The sequence below is a fragment of the Accipiter gentilis genome, chromosome W (assembly GCF_929443795.1).
Source record: "Accipiter gentilis chromosome W, bAccGen1.1, whole genome shotgun sequence".
Lineage (NCBI taxonomy): Eukaryota > Metazoa > Chordata > Aves > Accipitriformes > Accipitridae > Astur > Astur gentilis.
The window spans coordinates 14,460,210-14,485,734 of record NC_064918.1 but is presented as its reverse complement, the minus strand read 5'-3'; the positions used below and the strand labels follow the sequence as shown (position 1 = coordinate 14,485,734).

At 45.3% G+C, this 25,525-nt stretch overlaps 2 protein-coding genes across 2 annotated transcripts in view; both read right to left on the bottom strand.

The window, feature by feature from the left end:
* Nucleotides 1-25,525, bottom strand: part of LOC126035303 (uncharacterized) — a 156,139-nt gene that overhangs the window by 63,333 nt on the left and 67,281 nt on the right. The window lies entirely within an intron of this gene.
* Nucleotides 6,183-6,813, bottom strand: LOC126035567 (heat shock protein beta-3-like). Its single transcript, XM_049794208.1, is given in 2 exon segments — nucleotides 6,183-6,729; nucleotides 6,731-6,813. Coding segments are annotated over 2 exon segments (630 nt in total).

The window sequence follows — 25,525 nt, the reverse complement described above, 5'->3', positions numbered from 1 at the left end:
TGCACTACAAGTATAAGATTGTGTAGAGAGCTCTCAAATGCCCTGGTGCGATGGAAAAAGTCTTAACTGCAAGGTTCAAGCAAACCACTTGAACTTCACTCGCAGACTTAACTGCAAGGTTCAAGCAAATGATTTATTTGAACTTCACTTACAGACTTAACATGCCACTATTGCAGGTTTTATAGATACAATGGAGGAATGCACTATTGCAATTTTTTAAGGCAAGAGTAGTACGTTATTACAACCACAAGCGATGCACAGACAACCACAAGCACACACGCGTTTACAAATTTAAAGCATAAACAATATTCACTTACCCCTCCAGGTAAGGGCTTTCAATCCCAGGGAAATTACCTCGACTGGCATCCCGATCAAGGCGGGGAGGGTGTGTGTGTGTTTCCTTCGCAAGCCAACTGTATAGTTGGAGAAGTGACTCCCCCATTTCCAACCTGAATCTTAGAGTTTTTATCCCCTGACTTGTGCAATGGTGTGTATGACTATGTCTGAGTGGATTATGATATAGGCCTAAATGGATTATGTATATCTGAGTGGCGTTTTCCCTTATCTTTCCTTTGCTGGTCTGTGATTGTTTGAATACACAAGGTTGTCATTTGAAACTGAAGCTGAAACCCTCCAGGTTTTGGGTTTTTTTACGTTGCTTCCTCAGCAACTGAATAGTGGTTGGATTGAGACTCAGGGCATACTATTTGTTAAGGGATTTGTGATGGGTTGACCCTGGCTGGATGCCAGGTGCCCACCAAAGCCCTTCTATCACTCCCCCCTACTCAGCTGGACAGGGGAGAGAAAAATATAACAAAGAGCTTGCAGGTCGAGATAAGGAAAGGAGAGATCATTCATCAATTACCGTCACGGGCAAAACAGACTCAGCTTGGGGAAATTTAACTCAATTTATTACCAATCAACCAGAGTAAGGTAATGAGAAATAAAACCAAAGCCCAGAACACCTTCCCTCCACCCCTCCCTTCTTCCTGGGCACAACTTCACTCCTGGATTCTCTACCAACCCCCCTCAGCGGCACAGGGGGATGGGAAATGGGGTTTACGGTCAGTTCATCATACGTTATTTTCTGCCGCTTCATCATCCTCAGGGGGAGGACTCATCACACTCTTCCCCTGCTCCAGCGTGGGGTCCCACCCATGGGAGACAGTCCTCCATGAACTTCTCCAATGTGGGTCCTTCCCACGGGCTGCAGTTCTTCACGAACTGCTCCAGCATGGGTCCTTTCCACAGTGTGCAGTCCTTCAGGAGCATACTGCTCCAGCGTGGGTCCCCTGTCACGGAGGATCCACAGGGGACATCACACACAGACCAATGTGATCAAGTGAAGCCCATTTACTATAACTTTTAGCACAGTTATATACCTTATGTGCTTGTGCACGCGCCTTATACAATACTCTAATTGGTACAATACCCCGTGTCACACGACACTATCTTATCCTCTATTGGCTGCTCAAGCTTCTTCATGAGGTGTCCAGCGGTTAATTATCTCGTTCTTCGGCATCCAGGAGTTGTTTGTCAGGCTCTTCTTATCTTCCTTTTCCCAGCGTACAAGGACACAGTGTCCTTGTCTGCTTCAGCACTTTGTAAAGTTACGCTTCGTTCCCAGCTAAAGGCTGGATTGCTCACATGCCCTCGCCCAGCCAAGAAATCCTCAACAGTCTCCCACAGGGTCACAAGTCCTGCCAGAAACCCTGCTCCATGGGCTCCTCTCTCCACAGATCCGCAGGTCCTGCCAGGAGCATGCTGCAGCGCGGGCTTTCCACAGGGTCACAGCCTCTTTCAGGAACCCACCTGCTCCGGCGTGGGTCCTCCACGGGCTGCAGGTGGATATCTGCTCCACTGTGGACCTCCATGGGCTGCAGGGCGACAGCCTGCCTCACCATGGTCTTCACCACGGGCTGCAGGGGAATCTCTGCTCTGGCGCCTGGAGCATCTCCTCTCCCTCCTTCTTCACTGACCTTGGTGTCTGCAGGGTTGTTTCTCTTAAATGTTCTCACTCCTCTCTCCAGTGGCTGTTTCTGTCTGTCCCAACTTTTTTTCCTTCTTAAAAATGATATCACAGAGGCATTACCACTATCGCTGACTGGCTCGGCCTTGGCCGGCGGTGGGTCCGTCTTAGAGCTGGCTGATATGGGCTTTATCGGACACAGAGGAAGTTTCCAGCAGCTTCTTACAGAAGCCACCCCTGTAACCCCACCCCCCCCCCCCCCTACCAAAACCTTGCCACACAAAACCAATACAAGGCTCAGTTCAGGTTTTGGTTCTTTGAATGGTACAGCCACTGCCCTGTTTACTTTAGGGCTTATCAGACAACCCAGGGCTAATCTATCTACACAGTTCCCTGTTGGAGCGGCGGAGGAATGCACATAAGTCGACCCAATATGAGTGATAGAAGTGATTCAACTTTATTTGCACGGATAGCTCATATTTATACAGTTTGCGATAATTATGCCTACTAGTCCTAATATGATTGGTACATTGCTAATGTTTATTCATTACTAAAATACACCCACTTGTGGCTGGCAGCTATGCGTGTTCAGTAACTTTCTCATGAGAACTTCTTCGAAAGTTACTTGTGAAGTTATGCCAAGGTCACACTGTTTTTACCTTTCTCCCGATAACGGCAAGACCAGCTGTTGTTTTTCTCCCGATATCAGTAAAGCCAGCTATTTTCAGCCAAGGCCTAGTCTTGTTGCTCAAACTGACATTTTTTCACACAGAACTCTGCTCGCACAACTTTTCCACAGGCCCATGTCCTTTTTCAGCAAGCCACTTCCCAACAGTTCCCTCTGAGTTGTCTCTGCAGAGAGACAGGGCTTCAAGGCAACCCAAAGCTGGGTCACTTCTGTAACCCCCCATGAGTTGCCTGTGTGCACTAGACATGGTGAAACTCGTTTGTGAACTATGAGCCGGACAATCCATACACCTGGATACAGCAGATACTATAAAAAGGCAAGAAGTCCAAGGCATTTGTGGGCTTTCTTCCCACAGGGATCACATAGAAATGTATATTTGTGACCTTGCTTTTGGAGACTAGTGCTGATATTGAGATATTTTCTTCTTCCATGAAAGCATTTTTTACTGTGCTTAGATTCATGCATCTTTACCCATTTGGAGGAGCAGTCAGATCAAAGGTAATCCTTCACTGATGGGGACTGAGAAACTTCCATAACACTTGCTCTGCAGGGCTTGCAGCAACATTTATTGCTTGTTCTGGGCCAGGATTTTGTAGGCAGCCAATATCAGGGTTCTTTAATTTTATCACATCAGAATGTCTTAAACCTGTCTTAAGCTGTAGCTGTTCTGAAATCCTATCCTCTTTATAAATTTCTCATTCTGCTCTCCATGAGCAATATTAGCAGCTTTCTCTGTGACATTCACATTCAGTTCTAATCAGATTATAAAAGGAAAACATCAAATACAATATGTGAAAACAGTTCTTTACAGACAATTCAGAAACACTCTGCCAAGTACTTTGATGCTGTTCTGGTAAACATATAAAAATCATTCATCCAAGAACTTCTGAAAAACTGCCACTAAAAAAAGGAGAGAAGCACTTTCTGCTGTGTTGTACTTAGTGGTAAAACGCAGGAAGCCAGCAGCAGGTCTATATTCCAGTGTGGTCCCTGTTACACAAGCACTCCAGTGCTGGGCCAGGGCAAGTTCCCATTCACGAAGGAGCACAGACTCAGGCTTTTGTAAAGCTCTGGGTACTAGAGAAGATAAAATCTGCCTGGGTACATCCTTGCCATGTTTTGGTCAGTACGCTCCACTGGTTTCTGACTGACAATGTTGTTAGCAAGTACAGAACCGGGCACAGAGTAATGTGAAGAGACCTACAATATAGTACAGACAAATGTTAAATTCTCCATCCAGTTTTGTGAGGCAGGCCCAAGTGTAACCATGGTATTAACATACATAGAACAGACAATATGATTTTGGCTGTCTGGTCTAATTCCTTGCCAAATTTCCAATAGTTTAATCATGATCTAATTTGAAATAATTAAATCAGAGGGGTTTTTTTAAACTCCTTTTTCATCTCTAGGGCTATGAATACCATCACTGTAATCATACATAGAATCGTTTTTAAAAAAATCTATAATTTTAAGTGACCCAATTTACAAAATTATCTGTAAACAAAAATTACCATAGCAGGTTACTAACTGGTGATTCTGAACTATATCCCAACAGTTGTGCCATAAGGTGATATGGAAACCATGGGTGAGCTTTTATAAAGTTAGTGTTTAAAGTTTAAATCCAGACCTGTATCTAGAATTCATATTTTTTAAACTTTTTTTAAACCATGTTATATGTTCCATCAGATTCCTGGCTGAGGAAGCTTCTTGACCTAGAAGTATTTAGAATCTAGGTCTGATTTTCTAGCATGATCATCCTCTTATTATCTTGAACCAATACACAAATTAAACACAGACAATATGAGGGAAAAGTGTGGGTTGAGTGAAAATGTACGGACATATGTTTTATATTTGGTTTGGTTTGTTAGAAAACATTAGGTTCTTGGCTTCTGCTCTATTCAAAAAACAAAATAATTGCACATGATGGAAATTTACAATCCAGACCTTATTCTGCATTTGTTGTACAAATTCCTTGTGAGTTTTAGTACAAGTAATAAATAAAATGCAAGAATTAGACTACCCACTTCTCTAAAGTCAATTGCTTCAAATACCTTCAAGTCTAAACAATCACAACATAAATCTTTCTAATGAATGGACATGTGCAGAAGTACAAGCTTAGGACTTTCATTTTAAACTAGCTTCAGCTAGCGAGAGCTCAAGTTTTGTTCATCAGATTTTTTTCATATTCTTAAAATTGTATTTGTATTCAGTTTCATCTGAATATGTTTTTGATTTGTCCAAGCAGCAGATGGCTATCATAAAGAGTCTGTATTTAACTTGGCACTTTCCATTCCACATTCCTTTACTATTTATAGCACAGCAGTCATACTCATCTCTAGTACATATAAAAGGAGGCAGTTTGGCTTGCGGCTGCAGATGTCCTCAAATTTTTGAGTTTGTAAAAACTCACTTACAGCATTATTTTTTTTAATGTTGAGAAGACCAGATGCTAGATATAGTGAGTGGATTTTTTTTCATCTCTACCACTCTCTTGAAATGAGAGAGACTGGGATGGAAATTAAACCTATGTCTGTAGTAAGTAACCCCCACACTTAAAATTAGATCCATGTAGAGCCCATGTTGATACAGGGAGAGTGGGACTATACATAGGCAGAAAAATTTGCTCTTGAAGACACAGTTGTGGGATCTCGGCCTAAACTGTCAAGCAACATGAAGAATAAAATATTCATCTCATTGAACAACAAGACTACCTAAAATGCATAAGAATAAAGGCATCTGTGCTAGAGTAATGCCTTTTTATTACCAGGGCTTCACAAGGAAGAATTTGATCCTTTTGAGTATTTGTAAGCAATATATTTTTTCTTTAGTTGCTAATAGATAGCAGAATACATTAAACAAACCCAATTTTCTAAATGTCTTTGAATGTTTTCTTTCAAATTAATGTCTTTGACAGAAAGTATCATTTCTACTTACTGTGTTTTCAAACAAATATAGTCAGTGATTATTCTGTTTTCTTATAGTTTCAAACATGCAACACACTTCTAAAAAGTAATCTCTCAAGGGTTTTTTGGATGCAAACTTGAACTGTGGAAATAGGGCTTTTTTCTTTATAGTATCCTTCAGTTTGTGTGCTTTTCCGGAGCCTAAGGAAGAAGAATTTAATCTCAAAAATTAGAAAACAGCATTTTTGGTATGTAAATTAAATTTCCATAAAACTCACAACCTGTCTATTGCTTCTTTAAGGATTATGAATATGTATGACAAATACTTATTCCTTAGAAATACAACTCCTCCTACTGAAGTAATAAATGTACATTCTTTTCAATATGTTATCAAATAGAATTTTTTTTCTCTTGCTGTGACTAGCCTAAATTCTCTACTGTTCAAAAAGCCTGGCTTTCCAGCACATATGTAGCTGGAGGCAAGCAATCTAACATTTCACATCAAACAATTATCTCAGCATACTGAAAGATACATACAAAGATTTTCCTTTACTGTAATATAAATATAGCCACATGCTTACTACACTCTACAGCATTGCTTGAATGATATTATTTTGTTATATTAAGAATCAATTTCTCTCAGCAATAAACTATGGACAAGACTTCCATTCTTTCCCACCGAGTTCTTAATTTCAACAATCAAAATGCCACCATGGCAGAAAAGCGCAGACAAATCTTTGTTCTCCACTCCATTAGGTAATTTGTATTGTCTGGTAAAGCTTCTGGATATGAAACTGTGTTCGTCCATCCTAGGTCCATGCTGAGCTTTAATCAGGAGCCAGCCTTCAAAAGTCTGAATAATGCTATCTTCAGGGAGGAACTGCACAACACCCAGCAAGACCTGAAAGCATGTGTTTTCCTCCTCCTGGCCGCTCTTCCTGGCCCCAGCTGTACTTTCTGGCATACACCTTCTGTTACTCAGTGCAGCTGTAGAAGGGCCTGGCAAAGCATATAAAGAGTGATCCAATCTGTGTGCTTCCAGCTCTTGGACAGCAAACTGCTCTTGATAGCATATGGGAGTTTCCACCCAGTATCTTATAACAGCTTCTGCCATTGCTGAGGCAGAAAGATAAGTTGCTGCTTCTGTGTTGCTTTGGGGAAGCTGCAAACTCTTCCCAGTTGTATGCCTTATCTGCAGACTAGTTTATCAGTTGATGTAGCCTTTCACTTTTAGCACAGGCAGAGCTTAACATTTAGTAGGACGAGCTGTGCTCCAGTGCTGGGAGATTTGTTTCATCTTTTATCCACTAACAATAGGGCACTAATTATAGTGCTTGGGTCTTGAGTGGCTTCAACAGTGTCCTGGTTGCAATCGCTCACCACCCCCCAACAGACAATGTGTGGATTGTCCCGCTCATAGTTCACAAAGAGTTTCACCATCACTAGTGCACACAGGCGACTCATGGGGGGTTACAGGACTGACCCAGCCTTGGGTTGCCTTGAGGCCCTGTCTCTCTGCAGAGACCACTCACTGGGAGCTGTGTAGACAGCTTAGCCTTGGGTTGTCTGATAAACCCTAAAGTAAACAGGGCAGTGGCTGCACCATTCAAAGAACCAAAACCTGAACTGAGTCTTGAAATCCCTTAGCAAATAGTATGCCCTGAGTCTCAATTCAACCACTATTCAGTTGCTGAGGAAGCAAGGTAAAAAAAAAACAAACCCCAAAACAAAACCAAAACCTGGAGGGTTTCAGCTTCAGTTTCAAATGACAACCTTGTGTATTCAAACAATCACAGACCAGCAAAGGAAAGATAAGGGAAAACGCCACTCAGATATACATAATCCATTTAGGCCTATATCATAATCCACTCAGACATAGTCATACACACCATTGCACAAGTCAGGGGATAAAAACTCTAAGATTCAGGTTGGAAATGGGGGAGTCACTTCTCCAACTATACAGTTGGCTTGCGAAGGAAACACACACACACCCACACCCCGCCTTGATTGGGACACCGGTCGAGGTAATTTCCCTGGGATTGAAAGCCCTTTCCTGGAGGGGTAAGTGAATATTGTTTATGCTTTAAATTTGTAAACACGTGTGTGCTTGTGGTTGTTTGTGAATCGCTTGTGGTTGTAATAACGTACTACTCTTGCCTTAAAAAATTGCAATAGTGCATTCCTCCATTGTATCTATAAAACCTGCAATAGTGGCATGTTAAGTCTGTAAAGTGAAGTTCAAATAAATCATTTGCTTGAACCTTGCAGTTAAGTCCTTTTCCATCACAGACACCCAGCTAGACCCCGAGTGGCGATTCCCCGCCCCCACTTCCCAGTTCCAATACTAAATGGGACGTCACATGGTATGGAATACCCCGTTGGCCAGTTTGGGTCAGGTGCCCTGGTTGTGTCCTGTGCCAACTTCTTGTGCCCCTCCAGCTTTCTCTCTGGCTGGGCATGAGAAGCTGAAAAATCCTTGACTATAGTCTAAACACTACTGAGCACCAACTGAAAACATCAGTGTGTTATCAACATTCTTCACATACTGAACTAAAAACATAGCACTGTACCGGCTACTAGGAAGACAGTTAACTCTATCCCAGCTGAAACTAGGACAGTATCCACCCCTTATTCTATACCATTGACGTCATGCTCAGTTCCCATACCTTTAGTTACATCCTGGTCAATCATCATCACCTTTTCCATCCCTTTGAGACATATGAACAATGAGAGAGATATATATGTATATATACGTATACACACACAGAGATATCATTCCTTTAGTTTATGGGTTATGTGCATAAACTGTTCGTTGAGTTCATTTAGTTCCCGACTCTGGGCACCATCTGTCATACCAGTCTGTCTGGGCAGGAGGGATGGCTCAAAGTCCTCTCAGTTGGTAGAGCAGAACTGGGCTTCAGTGCGGTGTGACGAGCAGGTGACATTTGATGCAGCAGGAGGATGGTGTGTGCCGTTGGATTGTTGCATCATGGAGTCAGTTCTAGTTATATCACTACTGCACTTTGCTCAGTTTTATCAAACTTCATTCTGGCTTGATCTAAATGATTCCTACTATAGTACTATTAATATAGCATATAACAATTATAGTAATGATAACATCCAGTAGCAGGGTTATATAGCAACTAACATCATACAGTTTAATTCTGGCTATTCTCACCTAAAATCAAATCCCCTTGAGGCACACATTGGACTTCGCCATCCTTCCGCATCACCCACCAAGTGTACCCAGGCCCTTGAGCAAAAGCAATCCCACGAATGGGTTTACTTTTGCCTGAGGCAGGAGTGACCCAGACTGTTTTCCCTAACATATTTTTAATGTGTTCTACAGGGACTTTATCCCCTTCTACAGTATGTAAAAATTCTGATTGGGCAGAGCCACTCCGATTGGCAGATCCTCTGGTGTTGACTAACCAGGTGGCTTTTGCTAAATGTGTATCCCAATGTTTGAAAGTTCCACCCCCCATTGCTTTCAATGTAGCTTTTAACAGTCCATTGTATCGCTCGATTTTCCCAGAGGCTGGTGCATGATAGGGAATATGATACACCCACTCAATGCCATGTTCTTTGGCCCAGGTGTCTATGAGGTTGTTTCGGAAATGAGTCCCGTTGTCTGACTTGGTTCTTTCTGGGGTGCCATGTCGCCACAAGACCTGCTTCTCAAGGCTCAGGATAGTGTCCCAGGCAGTGGCATGGGGTACAGAATATGTTTCCAGACAACCGGTGGTTGCTTCCACCATTGTAAGCACATAGCACTTGCCTTGGTGAGTTTGTGGGAGTGTGATATAGTCAATCTGCCAGGCTTCCCCATATTTATATTTCAGCCATCGCCTTCCGTACCACAGGGGCTTTAACCGCTTGGCTTGCTTAATTGCAGCACATGTTTCACATTCATGTATAACCTGCGCGATAGTGTCCATGGTCAGGTCCACCCCTCAATCTCAAGCCCATCTATATGTTGCATCTCCTCCCTGATGGCCTGAGGTGTCATTGGCCCACCAATCTATGAAGAATTCAGCCTTATGTTGCCATTCCAGGTCCACCTGAGACACTTCAATCTTGGCAGCCTGATCCACCTGCTGGTTGTTTTGATGTTCTTCAGTGGCCCAACCTTGGGTACGTGGGCATCTACGTGACGTACTTTTACAACCAGATTCTCTAGCCGAACAGCAGTATCTTGCCACAGTGCAGCAGCCCAGATGGGTTTGGCTGTGCGCTGCCAGTTGCTCTGCTTCCATTGCTGTAACCACCCCCATAGGGCATTTGCCACCATCCATGAGTCAGTATAGAGATAGAGCACTGGCCACATTTTCAGCAATGCCTAACGCTAGCTGGATGGCTTTCACCTCTGCAAACTGACATGATTCACCTTCTCCTTCAGCAGTTTCTGCGACTTGTCGTGTAGGACGCCATACAGAGGTCTTCCACCTCCGATGCTTTCCCACAATGCGACAGGACCCATCAATAAGTGAAGCATATTGCCTCTCATTTTCTGGCAGTTTATTGTACAGTGGGGCCTCTTCAGCATGTGTCACCTCCTACTCTGGCGACATTCCAAAATCTTTGCCTTCTGGCCAGTCCGTGATCACTTCCAAAATTCCTGGGTGACTGGGTGTATTGGGTCCGCCTGAGTGTTGTGGTTTAACCCCAGCCAGCAACTAAGCACCACGCAGCTGGTCACTCACTCCCCCCACACCCAGTGGGATGGGGGAGAAAATTGGGAAAAGAAGTAAAACTCGTGGGTTGAGATAAGAACAGTTTAATAGAACAGAAAGGAAGGAACTAATAATGATAATAATAACACTAATAAAATGACAACAGTAGTAATAAAAGGATTGGAATGTACAAATGATGCGCAGTGCAATTGCTCACCACCCGCCGACCGACGCCCAGCTAGACCCCGAGCAGCGATCCCCTGCCCCCACTCCCCCCCCCAATTTATACACTAGATGGGACGTCACATGATATGGAATACACCATTGGCGAGTTTGGGTCAGCTGCCCTGGCTTTGTCCTGTGCCTACTTCTTGTACCCCTCCAGCTTTCTCGCTGGCTGGGCATGAGAAGCTGAAAAATCCTTGACTTTAGTCTAAACACTACTTAGTAACAACTGAAAACATCAGTGTTATCAACATTCTTCTCATACTGAACTCAAAACATAGCACTGTATCAGCTAGTGGGAAGACAATTAAGTCTATCCCAGCTGAAACCAGGACACTGAGATGGAGTTAATTGTCCCCATAGCAGCCCTCGCAGTGCTATGCTCTGCAGCAGTAGCTAGAAAGGTGTTGATAACACACCAGTGTTTTGGCTACTGCTGAGCAGTGATCCCACAGCATCAAGGCTGTCTCTCCAACATTTTTGCCCTCCCCTCAATGGCAGGCTGGGGCTGGGCAAGATCTTGGGAGGGGACACAGCCAGGACAGCTGACCTAAACTAACCAAACAGATATTCCATACCATATGACGTCAGCTCAGATATAGAAGCTAAGTAAAGGTAGACGGAAGGGGGGCATTTTTGTCTTCCAGAGCAACCACTACGCGTATTGAAGCCCTGCTTCCCAGAAAGTGGCCAGACATTGCCTCCTGATGGGAAGTAGAGAATAACATCATTTGTTTTCCTTTGCTTTCATGCACGACCTTTGCTATCACTTTATTAAACTATCCTTATCTTGACCCACGAGCCTTTTGTTATATTTTCTCCCCCCTGTCCAGCTGAGGAGGGGGAGTGCTAGAGCAGCTTTGGTGGGCACCTGGCGCCCAACCAGGGTCAATCCACCACAGTCCTTTTTTTGGCACCTGAACAGGGGTGCAACAATGGCAGTTTTGCATTAAGTGTGCTATAGATAGTTATTAAGTGGTAGCTCCTGTGCAGGTCATGGAGTTTGTTGGCTGCTTGCTTATCTCTATTTTGCTGAGTTTGGGAACATGGTAATGTAAATAATGTCTATGTGCTTTGTCCTGGCACTGATGGCTTTGCTGTGTTGTGGGAGCTATATTGTGAAGGAGATGAGGGAATACATCTCCCTCTCCCTACCGGGCATTGATATAGATGGTTTTATTATGCAGGCTCCCGAGGTCCTTGTTCACCCTTATGTGATCTGTTCAATACTAATAATTAATACTGGTGGTATATTATGGGTATTGTGGAAACTGGTCTCGTCCTGGTATAAGAGAAGACAAGTTTCGGGTGAGGCAATACTGAAATGTGCCCTCAAGTGACCGTTCCCTGGGTGGCAGGGTATATGGAAGGATTTGGGCAGATTCCTAGGACGGTTATCACCTCCCATAATCTGGGACTTTACACCCGAACAGGCAAGCAACCCTGGCAAACTGACGCGCCACCTGATAGAAGGGTGCCTTGCCTATCCCAATGAAAACCAGCAGCTTCTCGCACTGTACTGGGGCCTGGCCTATGTCTACCGAGCCACAGTTCAACACTCTCAGAGGACCATGGTTGAGGCAGGGACCCAGACTGCATCTGAGGACACCATGCTCGAGATAGGGACCCAAACAACAGCGACAACTACAGTAACTGCCCCAGTAGTGAAAAAGAAACAGTGGACAAGGAGATCAACAGGTCCATATCATCGATTAGTAAGGGAAGAGGAAGAAGAGGAAAGGTTTGATCAAGAAGCCGGTCCTTCGACAAAGAAATTGGAGGAAGGAGTGAGAGAACTTAGACAGGAAGCGGAAACTACCCCGTCCCTGATGTCCTCGGAACTTCGGGACATGCGGAAAGACTTCAGCCGCCAGCCAGGTGAGCGGATTGCTGCCTGGCTGCTCCGATGCTGGGATAACAGGGCCGACAGTCAGCAATTGGAACATAAAGGAAGCCCAACAGCTGGGATCCCTCGCTAGAAACCAGGGAATTGAAAGAGGAATTGGAAAAGAGGCAGCAATTTGCAGTGTCTGGAGCCGGCTCCTCTCAAGTGTGAGGGCAAGGTATCCATTCAAGGAAGATCTTGTGAACTCCTCAGGAAAGTGGACTACCGCAGATGAAGGCATCCAGTACCTGAGAGAGTTAGCAGTGGTGGAAGTCATCTACAGTGATCTAGATGATGAGAAGGTCTCCAAAGATCCAGAGGATGCCCTGTGCACACAGGCCATGTGGCGAAAGGTGATTCAAGATATGGAAAAAACAATTGTGGAGAAAGTGTCATCTTGGCTCCAAAACTTTGAAGAAAATCTCTGTGTCTCCTCATCCCTACAGGACAGTGCCTTGGCTGTCAGGGTGTGACGGAAAAGGACTTAACTGCAATGTTCAAGCAAACAACTTGAACTTCACTCGCAGACTTAACTGCAAGGTTCAAGCAAACAACTTGAACTTCACTCACAGACTTAACATGCCACTATTGCAGGTTTTACAGATACAATGGAGGAATGCACTATTGCAATTTTTTAAGGCAAGAGTAGTACATTATTATGACCACAAGTGATTCACAGACAACCACAAGCACACATGCATTTACAAACTTAAAGCATAAACAATATTCTCTGTTACCTCCAGGTAAGGGCTTTCAATCACAGGGAAGTTACCTCGACCGGCGTCCTGATCAAGAGGGGGAAGGATTTCCGTCACAAGCCAACTGTATAGTTGGAGAAGTGACTCCCCCATTTCCAACCTGAATCTTAGAGTTTTTATCCCCTGACTTGTGCAATGGTGTGTATGACTATGTCTGAGTGGATTATGATATAGGCCTAAATGGATTATGTATATCTGAGTGGCGTTTTCCCTTATCTTTCCTTTGCTGGTCTGTGATTGTTTGAATACACAAGGTTGTCATTTGAAACTGAAGCTGAAACCCTCCAGGTTTTGGGTTTTTTAAACTTGCTTCGTCAGCAACTGAATAGTGGTTGGATTGAGACTCAGGGCATACTATTTGTTAAAGGGATTTGTGATGGGTTGACCCTGGCTGGATGCCAGGTGCCCACCAAAGCCCTTCTATCACTCCCCCTCCTCAGCTGGACAGGGGAGAGAAAAATATAACAAAGAGCTTGCGGGTCGAGATAAGGAGAGGAGAGATGATTCATCAATTACCGTCACGGGCAAAACAGACTCAGCTTGGGGAAAATTAACACAATTTATTACAAATCAACCAGAGTAGGGTAATGAGAAATAAAACCAAAGCTCAGAACACCTTCCCTCCACCCCTCCCTTCTTCCTGGGCACAACTTCACTCCCAGGTTTCTCTATCAACCCCCCTCAGCGGCACAGGGGGACGGGGAATGGGGTTTACGATCAGTTCATCACATGTTATTTTCTGCCACTTCATCCTCCTCAGGGGGAGGGCTCATCACACTCTTCCCCTGCTCCAGCGTGGGGTCCCTCCCACGGGAGACAGTCCTCCATGAACTTCTCCAACGTGGGTCCTTCCCACGGGCTGCAGTTCTTCACGAACTGCTCCAGCATGGGTCCTTTCCACGGTGTGCAGTCCTTCAGGAGCACACTGCTCCAGCGTGGGTCCCCCACGGGCTCACAAGTCCTGCCAGAAAACCTGCTCCAGCGTGGGCTCCTCTCTCCACAGATCCACAGGTCCTGCCAGGAGCCTGCTCCAGCACGGGCTTCTCACGGGGTCACAGCCTCCTTCGGGAACCCACCTGCTCCGGCGTGGGGTCCTCCACGGGCTGCAGGTGGAGATCTGCTCCACCGTGGACCTCCCTGGGCTGCAGGGGGACAGCCTGCCTCACAATGGTCTTCCCCACGGGCCGCAGGGGAATCTCTGCTCTGGTGCCTGGAGCATCTCCTCCCCCTCCTTCTTCACTGACCTTGGTGTCTGCAGAGTTGTTTCTCTTACATGTTCTCACTCCTCTCTCCGGCTGCTGTTTTCTGTCCCAGCAACTTTTTTCCTTCTGAAAAATGTTATCACAGAGGCGTTACCACTACCGCTGATTGGCTCGGCCTTGGCCAGCGGCGGATCCGTCTTAGAGCCGGCTGGTATAGGCTCTCTCTCGAACACAGGGGAAGCTTCCAGCAGCTTCTTACATAAGCCACCCCTGTAACCCCCCCCGCTACCAAAACCTTACCACACAAAGCCAATACACCTGTAAACCATGCCACTGCCCAAAACACCATCTTAGGCCTCGAAAGGCAAATTTTATGGCGACATGGTACCCCAGAAAGAATTGAATTTGACAATGGGACTCATTTCTGAAATAACGTCATAAAATCCTGGGCAAAGAAACATGGCATTGAGTGGGTGTACCACATCCCCTATCACCCACAAACATCTGGAAAAATTGAGAGATATAATGGACTGTTAAAGACTATGTTGAGAGCGCTGGGCAATGGGGCATGGAAGCATTGGGATACAAATTTAGCAGAAGCGACTTGGCCAGTTAACACCAGAGGATCTGCTAACCGTCCTGGTCCTGCCCAAACAAAACCCCTACATACTGTGGAAGGAGATAAGGTCCCCGTAGTGCACATGGGGAAGTGGCTGGTGAAGGCAGTGTGGATTTCTCCTCCCATGGGAAAAGGCAAACCCATTCGTGGGATTGTCTTTGCTCAAGGACCTGGGTGTACTTGGTGGGTAATGCAGAAGAATGGGGAGACCCAGTGTGTGCCTCAAGGACATTTAACCTTGGGGGAAAAATAATCTGTGATGTGAGTTGTATGTTGTAGGAAGTAATATAGCAGGAATGACCTGAACCGCAGAGGAGTGACCTTCGCAAGGAACCAGACAAGTGCAACGATGACCCAAACCAAGCCGGTGTTGGTGCCCAACAATCAAACATACTGCTTCTCCTGTCCTGACCACTCATCTTGACGGATGGGGCCCAAGTCATAACCTGTGTGTGAACATCTGGAGGAGTGGAAGAAGCCCATGGAACACCTATCTGTTAAAGCACAGGGGGTAGTACTTAATAAGAATGTATAAATCTGTATGTTGGGTATAAAAGTGGTTTAAGTATGTAGTTTCAGTTGTAAGTGTTTGTAAGAAGGGATTTCAGTAATGAGAATTAAATACTATGGCGTGGTTAGAAGATATCTGTATTAAATTGTGTGGGACCTGAGCATGACACAAATGGTATGGAATAAGGGGTGGAGATTGTATTGGGTCTGGCTGAGATGGAGTTAATTCTCCCCATAGCAGCCCTCGTAGTGTGCTCTGGATCAGTAGCTAGAAAGGTGTTGATAACACACCAGTGTTTTGGCTACTGCTGAGCAGTGATCCCACAGCATCAAGGCTGTCTCTCCAACATTTTTGCCCCCCCTTAACAGCAGGCTGGGGCAGGGCAGGATCTTGGGAGGGGACATAACCAGGACAGCTGACCTAAACTAACCAAACAGATATTCCATACCATATGATGTCAGCTCAGATATGGAAGCTAAATAAAGGGAGACGGAAGGGGGGCATTTTTGTCTTCCAGAGCAATCACTATGTGTACTGAAGCCCTGCTTCCCAGGAAGTGGCCAGACATTGCCTGCTGATGGGAAGTAGAGAATAACATTGAGACAAGGGGAGTCAAAAGAATCTCAGTAGACATAATAAAGGGGGATGAAAGATGATGTTTAGCGCTTACATTGTTGAAATTAGCTGAGGCAGAGAGAGTCCTTGATAAGAAGAGCTGGTCCCAAGAACCAGCCAATGAGGCAGAGACAGTTCCTGATAAGAAACAGGAGCTGGCCCCAAGAGCCAGCTAAGACTGGTCTTGAGGCTTGGGTGAATACCAAGAAATCACTGAGCCTGCGCAAGGAAAGAGGTTACTAGCGGTAACGAAGAGGAGTCATCTGTCTTCATCTCTGCGACCACCAGACGACCACCATAAAGAGGCCCTGCGCAGGCGCAGTTGGGAGGAGACTATGGAAATGACCTCTCAGAGCTAATTTTAATATGAAGTGGGGATAGGTCATGCATATGTATAGGCGTATTGTGAATATTTAACACTTGTTCTTGCTCAGGGCCCCATTTAAAATCATTCTTCTTCCGGGTCACTTGATGGAGAGGGCTTACAATCAGACTGTAATTTGGAATATGCATTCTCCAAAACCCCACAACACCTAAGAAGGCCTGTGTTTTCTTTCTACTAGTCGGTGGAGACATAGCTGCTATTTTGTTGATCACATCCATTGGGATCTGACAATGCACATCTTGACATTTTAGTCCTAAAAACTCTCTCCTGTGCAGGTCCCTTGACCTTACTTTCTTTTATGGCAAAACCGGCTTTCAGAAGAATTTCGATTATTTCCTTCCCTCTCTCAAAGTTGTCTTCTGCTATGTCGCCCCATACGATGATGTCATTGATGTATTGCAGGTGTTCCGGAGCTTCACCCTTCTCCAGTGCAGTCTGGATTAGTCCATGGCAAATGGTGGGGCTGTTTCCACCCCTGGGGCAGTTGATTCCAGGTGTACTGGACGCCCCTCCAAGTGAAAGCAAACTGTGGTCTGCACTCCGCTGCCAGAAGGATCAAGAAAAATGCATTAGCAATGTCAGTTGTGGCATACCACTTGGCTGCCTTTGACTCAGGTTTGTACTGAAGTTATATCATGTCCGTCATGGCAGCAGTCAGCGGCGGCATGGCTTCATTCAGGCCACAATAGTCAACTGTTACTCTCCACTCCCCATTAGGCTTTTGCACTGGCCATATGGGACTATTAAAGGGTGAGCGAGTTTTGCTGACCACTCCTTGGCTCTACAGTCAACAAATCAACTTGTGGATGGGAATCAGAGTCTCGGTTGGTGCGATATTGCCGCCGGTGCACCACTGTGGTAGCAAATGGCACTTGTTGGTTTTCAACCCTCAGCAACCCCACAGTTGAAGGGTCTTGAGAGAGACCAGGCAGGGTAGACAGCTGTTTAATTCCCTACGTCTCCAAGGCAGCTATACCAAAAGCCCACCAATACACCTTTGGGTCCTTAAAATATCCTCTCCTGAGGTAGTCTATGCCAAGGATGCACGGAGCCTCTGGGCTAGACACAATGGGGTGTTTCTGCCATTCATTCCCAGTTAGACTCACTTCAGCCTCCAATACAGTTAACTCTTGGGATCCCCCTGTCACACCAGAAATACAGATGGATTCTGTCCCTTTATAACTTGATGGCATTAGGGTACACTGTGCACTGGTGTCCACTAAAGCTTTACACTCCTGTGGGTCTGATGTGCCAGACCATCGAATCCACACAGTCCAATAAACCCAGTTATCCCTTTCCTCCACCTGGCTTGAGGCAGGGCCCCTCTAATTCTGGTCCGAGCGTCCATTACTCACTTCTTGTAAAATTGGCTCAGAAGTCCCTTCAAGAGGATCAGAAATAAGATCAGCCCTTCTACTCTGTTTGGAAACTGGACCAGCATTGTTCCTCGAAGAATCCCTGTTGAGGATTTCTTGGCTGGGCGAGGGCATGTGAGCAATCCAGCCATTAGCTGGGAACGAAGCATAAGTTTACAAAGTGCTGAAGTGGACAAGGACGCTGTGTCCTTGTACGCTGGGAAAAAGGAAGACAAGAAGAGCCTGACAAACAACTCCTGGATGCCAAAGAATGAGATAAGTAACTGCTGGACACCTCGTGAAGAAGCTTGCACAGCCGATAGAGGATAAGATAGCGTCGCGTGAAACGGGGTATTGTACCAATTAGAGTATTGTATAAGGCGCGTGCACAAGCGCATCAGGTATATAACTGTGCTAAAAGTTATAGTAAAGGGGCTTCACTTGATCACATTGGTCTGTGTGTGATGTCCCCTGTGGATCGTCCGCAACAAATCCCCTTTTGTGGTGGTTTTTCCTCGCAGCTCATGTACCTGTGCATTTAGGACCAAGGTAGGTTTTCCGTCCCATTTTCTCATGTCGTCTCCATGATCACATAGGTAAAACCACAGGGCACCTCGTGGTGTGTACCTTCTATATTCTGTCTCTCAGGTAGAGGAACGCTCACTCCTAATAGATGAGACATTGGTCCTTACAAGTGGGGAGTAGGACATATCCTCTTTGAATCGCTCAACATCCTGGGACAGCTTCTCCACAGCCGAAATGCAGGCTTGCAGCGAGGAGGAGAGATTTTCTTCGTATTGCCAGAGCTGGCGAGCCACTTCGTCAACCGTCGGTGCCTCTTCATCTTCCCAGGTCAGTATCGCCAGTGCGTTGGCATAGGACGATGGTGCACTCCGCACTCCGTACAAACTTCTGCCACATGCGTTGTGTGCATGGGACTTCATCTGGATCTTCGGGTAATTGTGGGTTGTCTGGGTCATAATGAATTGTCTCTAGGATGGCTAATTCCCTCAGGTACTGGATACCTCTCTCCATGGTGGTCCACTTGCCTGGTTGACATAGAACATCTTCCTTAAATGGGTACCTTTCCTTCATGCTTGACAGGAATTGCCTCCAGAGGCTGATGGCTTGTGTCCGTCTTCCAATTGCCTTGTCAATGCCACCTTCCCTGGCAAGCGATCCCGGCTGCTTGGCTTCCCTACCTTCTAATTCCAGGCTACTAGCCCCATTGTCCCAGCATCGGAGCAGCCAGGTGATAATATGCTCACCTGGACAACGGCTGAAATCTTTTCGCATATCCAGCAGCTCACTCAAGGATGGGGATCGGGTGATTACCTCTGGTTCTGCCTCTTCCTCCTGTTCCTGTGACGACCCTGGTTCATCTTCATCCTTTGCGAAGCGAACTGATTTTTTTGTATATTTCTTCTGTATGGGGGCAACTGATACTGGTGCAGGTTGGTCCACTGGTTCAGTTGTAGTACCACTTGCTGAGGTTTGGGTAACTGCAGTGCTCGTCGCCAGAGCTGGAGAGACTGCAGTGCCCGTCACCAAGATTTGGGTAGCTGCAGTGCTTGTCACCGGGGCTGGAGGGATCGCATTACCCATCGCCGAGGTTTGGGTAGCCGCAGTGCCTGTCATCTTGTTAGATCCAGAGACCTTCTCTTCCCCTTGAGGGTACTGAATAGTGTTGAACAGGGATCGATAGGCATAGGCCAGACCCCAGCATGTTGCAGTGATTTGTATCTCTCTGGAGCTGCCGGGGCGACAGCATACCTTTTCCAAATATTTTACTAGTTCTTCCAGATTCTGCACTTGTTCAGGGGTGAAGTTCCAAAACATTGGAGGTGCCCACTGTCCTAGGCGCTTGCCCATACTACCCCATACACCCTGCCACTCATAATTATCCAGCCTCGGGGCAGATCTCTGGGTGATCTTCTTAAATAGTTGATTAACCCTAAAGAAGAGCTGAACCACATTCAGGAACATGATAGTTCCTATCAGTAGGACCATGCTGGTCTCAACATCCCAAGTGTATTCAAATTTTTCAAAATTCTCAAACGCCATTGTAAGTAAACTGGAGGAGAAGGGAGAGGGGAGGAAAGGTGTCTCACCCATAGATTGGCTCTCCGAGGAGGAAAGGTAAAGGGTGTAGTTATTAATAGTTTCCCACAGATGGCTCCTGAAGTATAGAGGTGATGACAATGCTGAGTGCAAATACTGGATTAGTCCCACAACCGATAATTTTATCATACCATAAAACAGTGTTACACAATACATCAAAGCAAAAACCTTAATCCACCTCCCACGGATGATAAGCAGTAGCACAGGGACTATACACAGCAAGTGAGGTGATACATAACAGAACTCTAAAAACCAGAGCAACAACTCTATGAACACATAAATCGACATTGTGACCAGCGACTATTAAACTAATATAATGAATGCTTGTAACAAATTTGTTTTAACAAGCTCTGGTCAGGTTTGTCGTTATCTCAACCCTCCGTGCCCCACATTGGGTGCTAAAATGGACTGTTGTGGCTTAACCCCAGCCAGCAACTAAGCACCACACAGCAGCCCCTCACTCACTCCCCCCACACCCAGTGGGATGGGGGAGAGAATCAGAAAAAGAAGTAAAACTTGTGGGTTGAGATAAGAACAGTTTAGTAGAACAGAAAAGAAGAAACTAATAATGATAATGATAACACTAATGAAATGACAGCAGTAATGATAAAAGGATTGGAATATAGAAATGATGCACAGTGCAATTGTTCACCACCCACCAACCGACACGCAGTTAGTCCCTAAGCAGCAATCCCCCCAGCCCCATTCCCCCCCCAGTTTATATACTAGACACAACGTCACATGGTATGGAATACCCTGTTGGCCACTTTGGGTCAGCTGCCCTGGCTGTGTCCCCTCCCAAATTTTTGTTTCCCTCCAGCCTTCTTGCTGGCTGGGCATGAGAAGCTGAAAAATCCTTGACTTTAGACTAAACATTACTTAGCAGCAACTGAAAACATCAGTGTTATCAACATTCTTCTCATACTGAACTCAAAACATAGCATTGTACCAGCTACTAGGAAGATAATTCACTCTATCCCAGCTGAAACCCGGACACAAGTCTCCAAGGCTTATTTCTTTTTTTAACTCTTTCTAGAGTATAGGTATTATAAAAAGAAATTTTAATCTTTTTGTCTTTTTGCTCCTTTTCAGTCCTCACGCATGGAAAATTCTATTTCAATATGAAGTTTTTCCAAGAAATGTCTGAAAGATGAGCCTACAATTGTTATTTTAAATTGAACTCAAGCAATTTCATCCTCTAAAAGCTCTTTGTAGCCAAAGTCCATTAATAGTACTATAGTGTGAAAAGCCTAGAATGGGGACTTTGTTGTGTTTTCCTTGCAAACTAATATTCTACTGGTGAATAAAGCAAAAGCAAGATCATCAGCCATACAAAGAGGAGAGCAATATAATTACATTTACTTTATCAATAGCAGCAAAAGGTAAATCTGAAAACATCTTTGTTTCTATTGAATACGCATCCATTTGACAAACTTTGATTACTACATGCTTTCTTATTTTCTATATACTCACCCTATACTTGCTATACCCTGTATTTTCAGTTGCATTATAATGATCCCCAGGCATGTAGCATTGGAGGCAGTATGCCGTAGCTATGCTATCACATCCTATGAAGCAAGTGACATACTTGGTGCCATAATAGAGGAGGGGAGAGTAAGTTCTTTGGTTTCTTCAAGAATATTAAAAGTATATTCATGTTAAACCCAATTTCATCTTTGTTACTAGTGATACACCTTCATACTTACAATTTTTATGATCCTCATTTGCACTGCCTTTTTCCTCTGAAGGCCTCATATGCCATCTTGTCTCTGTATAAGAGTTTCTGCATACATGCATTAGAAGATACTGTCTCTCCTGAAAAGCTCAATAATCTAAATAGGGCTAGGATCCTGATACCTCTTCCCCTGCTCTTTGAAAGTGGAACAGAAAGACCATGGTTTGCCAGAAGTCATAGAGAAAAGCCTGTGGGAGAGCCAAGAACCAAGATTGGATTTCTTACCTCCCAAGTCAGTGCCCTAACCACAAGTCCATCCATGCTTTCTTGCTAATGTCTTGGCAGCTGGATTATAAACCTAGTTTGTGAATAATAAAACCAGTTAGTGACAATTATCTGAACAGCACAAACCCAGTAACACTGTGGACATGCTAGGGAGACTTACACAGCCAAGAAGCATTACAGTCAAAGGTATAGGAATAAATATGACAGAGGGCATGCACACTTTGAAATGCATTTCCACTCGGGCAATTTACTGTGTGGGTGGGAACTTTAAATTAGCACTGCACCCCTTTCCCACTGTTCCTAAGTGTTTTAGGGATGAGGGTCTAAAGACAGCATGTGAATTCTGTGAGAATGTGAGTCAGTTGCCGAGGTGAGCTGCTCTGGAGCTGGCCCAATCGATCTCAGTGCACAGGGGGGATTTCCTGATGCAGGAAGACTCCAGGGCAGTGGAGAGACCTGTCAGGAGCCAGCAGCTCTCAAGAGAGACAAGGCCTGGGTGTTGCCAGAGCAACCGCAGCCACCCCCTACACCTATAAAAGAGCAGCCTGGGGAACGGTAGGGACTGGAGCGTGGTGTGGCAGTTTGTATGGAAGGGTGTGCAGGAAGGGCATTGTCACCCTAGCTCAAGAATTGAGTTCAGTTGGTGGTCATCCCCCTCTCAGAAGGAGCTTAGCTATGATATCCACCTGACAGGAAGTTATGTCCTTTGCACTCACCAGAATGGATGTAGCAACTCAGACAGAGCTCCCATGAAAACATGCAGCTATCCAGGTCTCAGGCTGCAGGTCATGCCAGAGCCTTTCACTAGTAATGAATGGCAGTAGTGAGAAGAGCTGTGTGAGGTGTGACCAAGTGGATGATCTGCTCAGCCTGGTGGTAGAGTTATGAGAGGAAGTAGAAAGGTTAAGGAGCATCAGGGAGTCTGAGAAAGAGATAGATTGGTGGAACCATGCTCTGCCCTTCCTGAGACAGGAACAGCCACCAGAAAAAAACCCAAGATCAAGGTGATCCTGTATCATCCCACTGCCAGGCAGAAGGTAGTAGCTTAAAGGAAAAGAGTGAATGGAGGCAAGTCCATGCTCGGGGTGGCAGGTGACACCCCTCCTTGCCTACCTTGCCTTCCCAGGTGCCTCTGTACAACAGATATGAGGCCCTGGATGTGGAAGGCCAGTCAATGGATGATGTGAATGATGGTCCATCTACACCAGAGGTGTTGCCAAGGTCAGAAAGGCCTACCTCTCCATATCACAACCACCTCAATGAGGAAGAAAAGAGGGGTTATAGTTGTAGATGACTCCCTTCTGAGGGGAACAGAGGGTCCAATATGCTGGAAAGACCCTTCTCTTAGGGAAGTCTGCTGCCTCCCTGGGGCCCGGGTTAAGGACATCACTAGGAAACTTCCTAGTCTGGTATGGCCCTCGGATTATTACCCATTATTGCTCTCCCATGTGAGTGGCGATGAAGCTGCAATGCGTAGTCCAAGGGCAATCAAAAGAGACTTCAGGGCCTTGGGATGGTTGGTAAGGGAATCTGGAGCACAGGTAACTTTTTCCTCAAGCCTTCCAGTTGTGGGCAGTGACATTGGAAGAAACGGATAAACCCAGTTTATTAATACATGGCTCCATGGCTGCTGTTACCACCAGAATTTTGGGGTTTTTGATAATGGGATAGTCTACACGGCACCAGGCCTGCTGGCATCAGATGGGATTCTCCTTTCCCAAAGGGGGAAGAGGGTCTTTGCTCATGAGCTAGTGGAGCTCATTGACAGAGCTTTAAACTAGACTTGAAGGGGGAGTGGGATAATATCAGGCTTGCCTGTGACAAGCTGTGGGACGGCATGCCAAGGTTAGAGGGACGGGGTGCTAGCGAGGGTCCTCAGCCTGTTGCTGTGAGACATACTGGGTATACTGGAGCATACTTGAAGTCTTACGGAGATGAGCCAGGGGCTCCTGAAGTAATAGGAACCAACAGGCAAACACCAGTGCAATACCTCAAAGTAATTAAGGTGTGTTCCTCTAAGAAGGTTGTGGGAGCATAATCATGGACTCAACGACAGATCAATATGATCATAGTTGAAGACCCTTTACTAGAGCATCAGACATCATTTTATACATTGGTTACATCTGTACATGCGCTTAGCTATTTTAACTATTGGTTACACACATTATTCATGCGCTGTCCACGCGCCTAGTTACACTTAATGATTGGTTATATCAACACTGTACACGTGCATAAACATAGGACATAATTGGTTATACTAACTAAAACATGCAAAACTTGTCTCAGTCTAATTGGTCAAGATAAACTGCTGAATTGAGGTTCTTTGTGCCAAGTTCCCTTTATCGTGGAATGCGCACCTGTGTTCTTCTAATTGGCATCTTTCTTTTTTTGTCTACTTGTTTATTCTGTTCAAGGCCTTCTAAAGGCGTCTGGAATGCTCTTGTGACCGTTAGCTAAATAGGTGTTCACAATTCCCCCTTTTTTGTTTTTCGTCAATCAACACAGCCTTACTTGATCTATCAATTAATTTTTAAACACATTGCAACATACAAGGCACACAAAATACAAAAAAAACCCAATACAAGATAAATCAAAACTCACTTAATTAATGATTTAAGAGTAGTTCTATTTTGTAAGGTTGTGTGTCTAATACTATCTACATCTAACAGTAAATCAGATAATACTACACCAGTCTGTATTCAGGGACCCCAGAATTTGTGATTCCTGGGGTGGCAATGAGGGTGAATGCCTGATCCGTGGAAACCAGGCATTCCCATCCATTGAGTCCATGACCTGCTGCACAGGGGTCTCCATCAATAAGTTCTTAAACTTTGTTGATGTCAGTGGAACCCCCTATTAAACCTGTGAAAAAGGGATTGCTTGGTGTTGCTGTACTGAGGTATAAGCAATCTTGTCCGGTCACGTCAGCCAGGGTCATCCAGATGTTTTCTTTGGTTTGTGGCGGTATCCATGACTATGTCCATCTGAGGACTGTGAGGAAGATGGACCATCTGTACATGCTTGTGCCGTCTTGCTCCGCAAACTCAGCCCAGCAATTGGTAGGTGCCAGATTTACGTGGGTGTCCCCACGGAGGCAACAATGGCCTTGCCATACACCAGCCCGATGCTCTTCAGAAAATCCCAGTATCTATACATTTGCAGATGAATGGATTTCAGCACACGTGGCCAGCGGGTGCCAAAATCCACCTCGGTTGCAACATGGGGAGCCTATGATGCATGCGCTTGCTGCACGAGTCATAACCATCCTGTCTATTGGTTCATGGACTTTGTGATGCGGTTGTAATGCACAGAGAATCTTGACCTGTTATGTTGGCCAAGGTGACCTACACGTTAGTTTTTGGCTGAGGTGGTATTCATATTGCCGCACCATCTAGGGTGTTCCAGATGATAATGGTCGTACAAATCGAGCGGGAGTCCATTGTGGGCCTGTATCCCTAATTTCCGGCCACTCCTGATATGTGGATGAAAAGTGTCTAAATATTGGTGGACCACCTGCATCATACCATCGATTTAGAAAATTCGAAACATAAGTGGCTTTAGCTAACTTTTCTTGTGAGAGAGATTCCCTACTCCCTTTTTTGTTTTTCGTCAATTAACACCTGCTGTATTGCCCTTTGCAAAGATCTATGAACAGA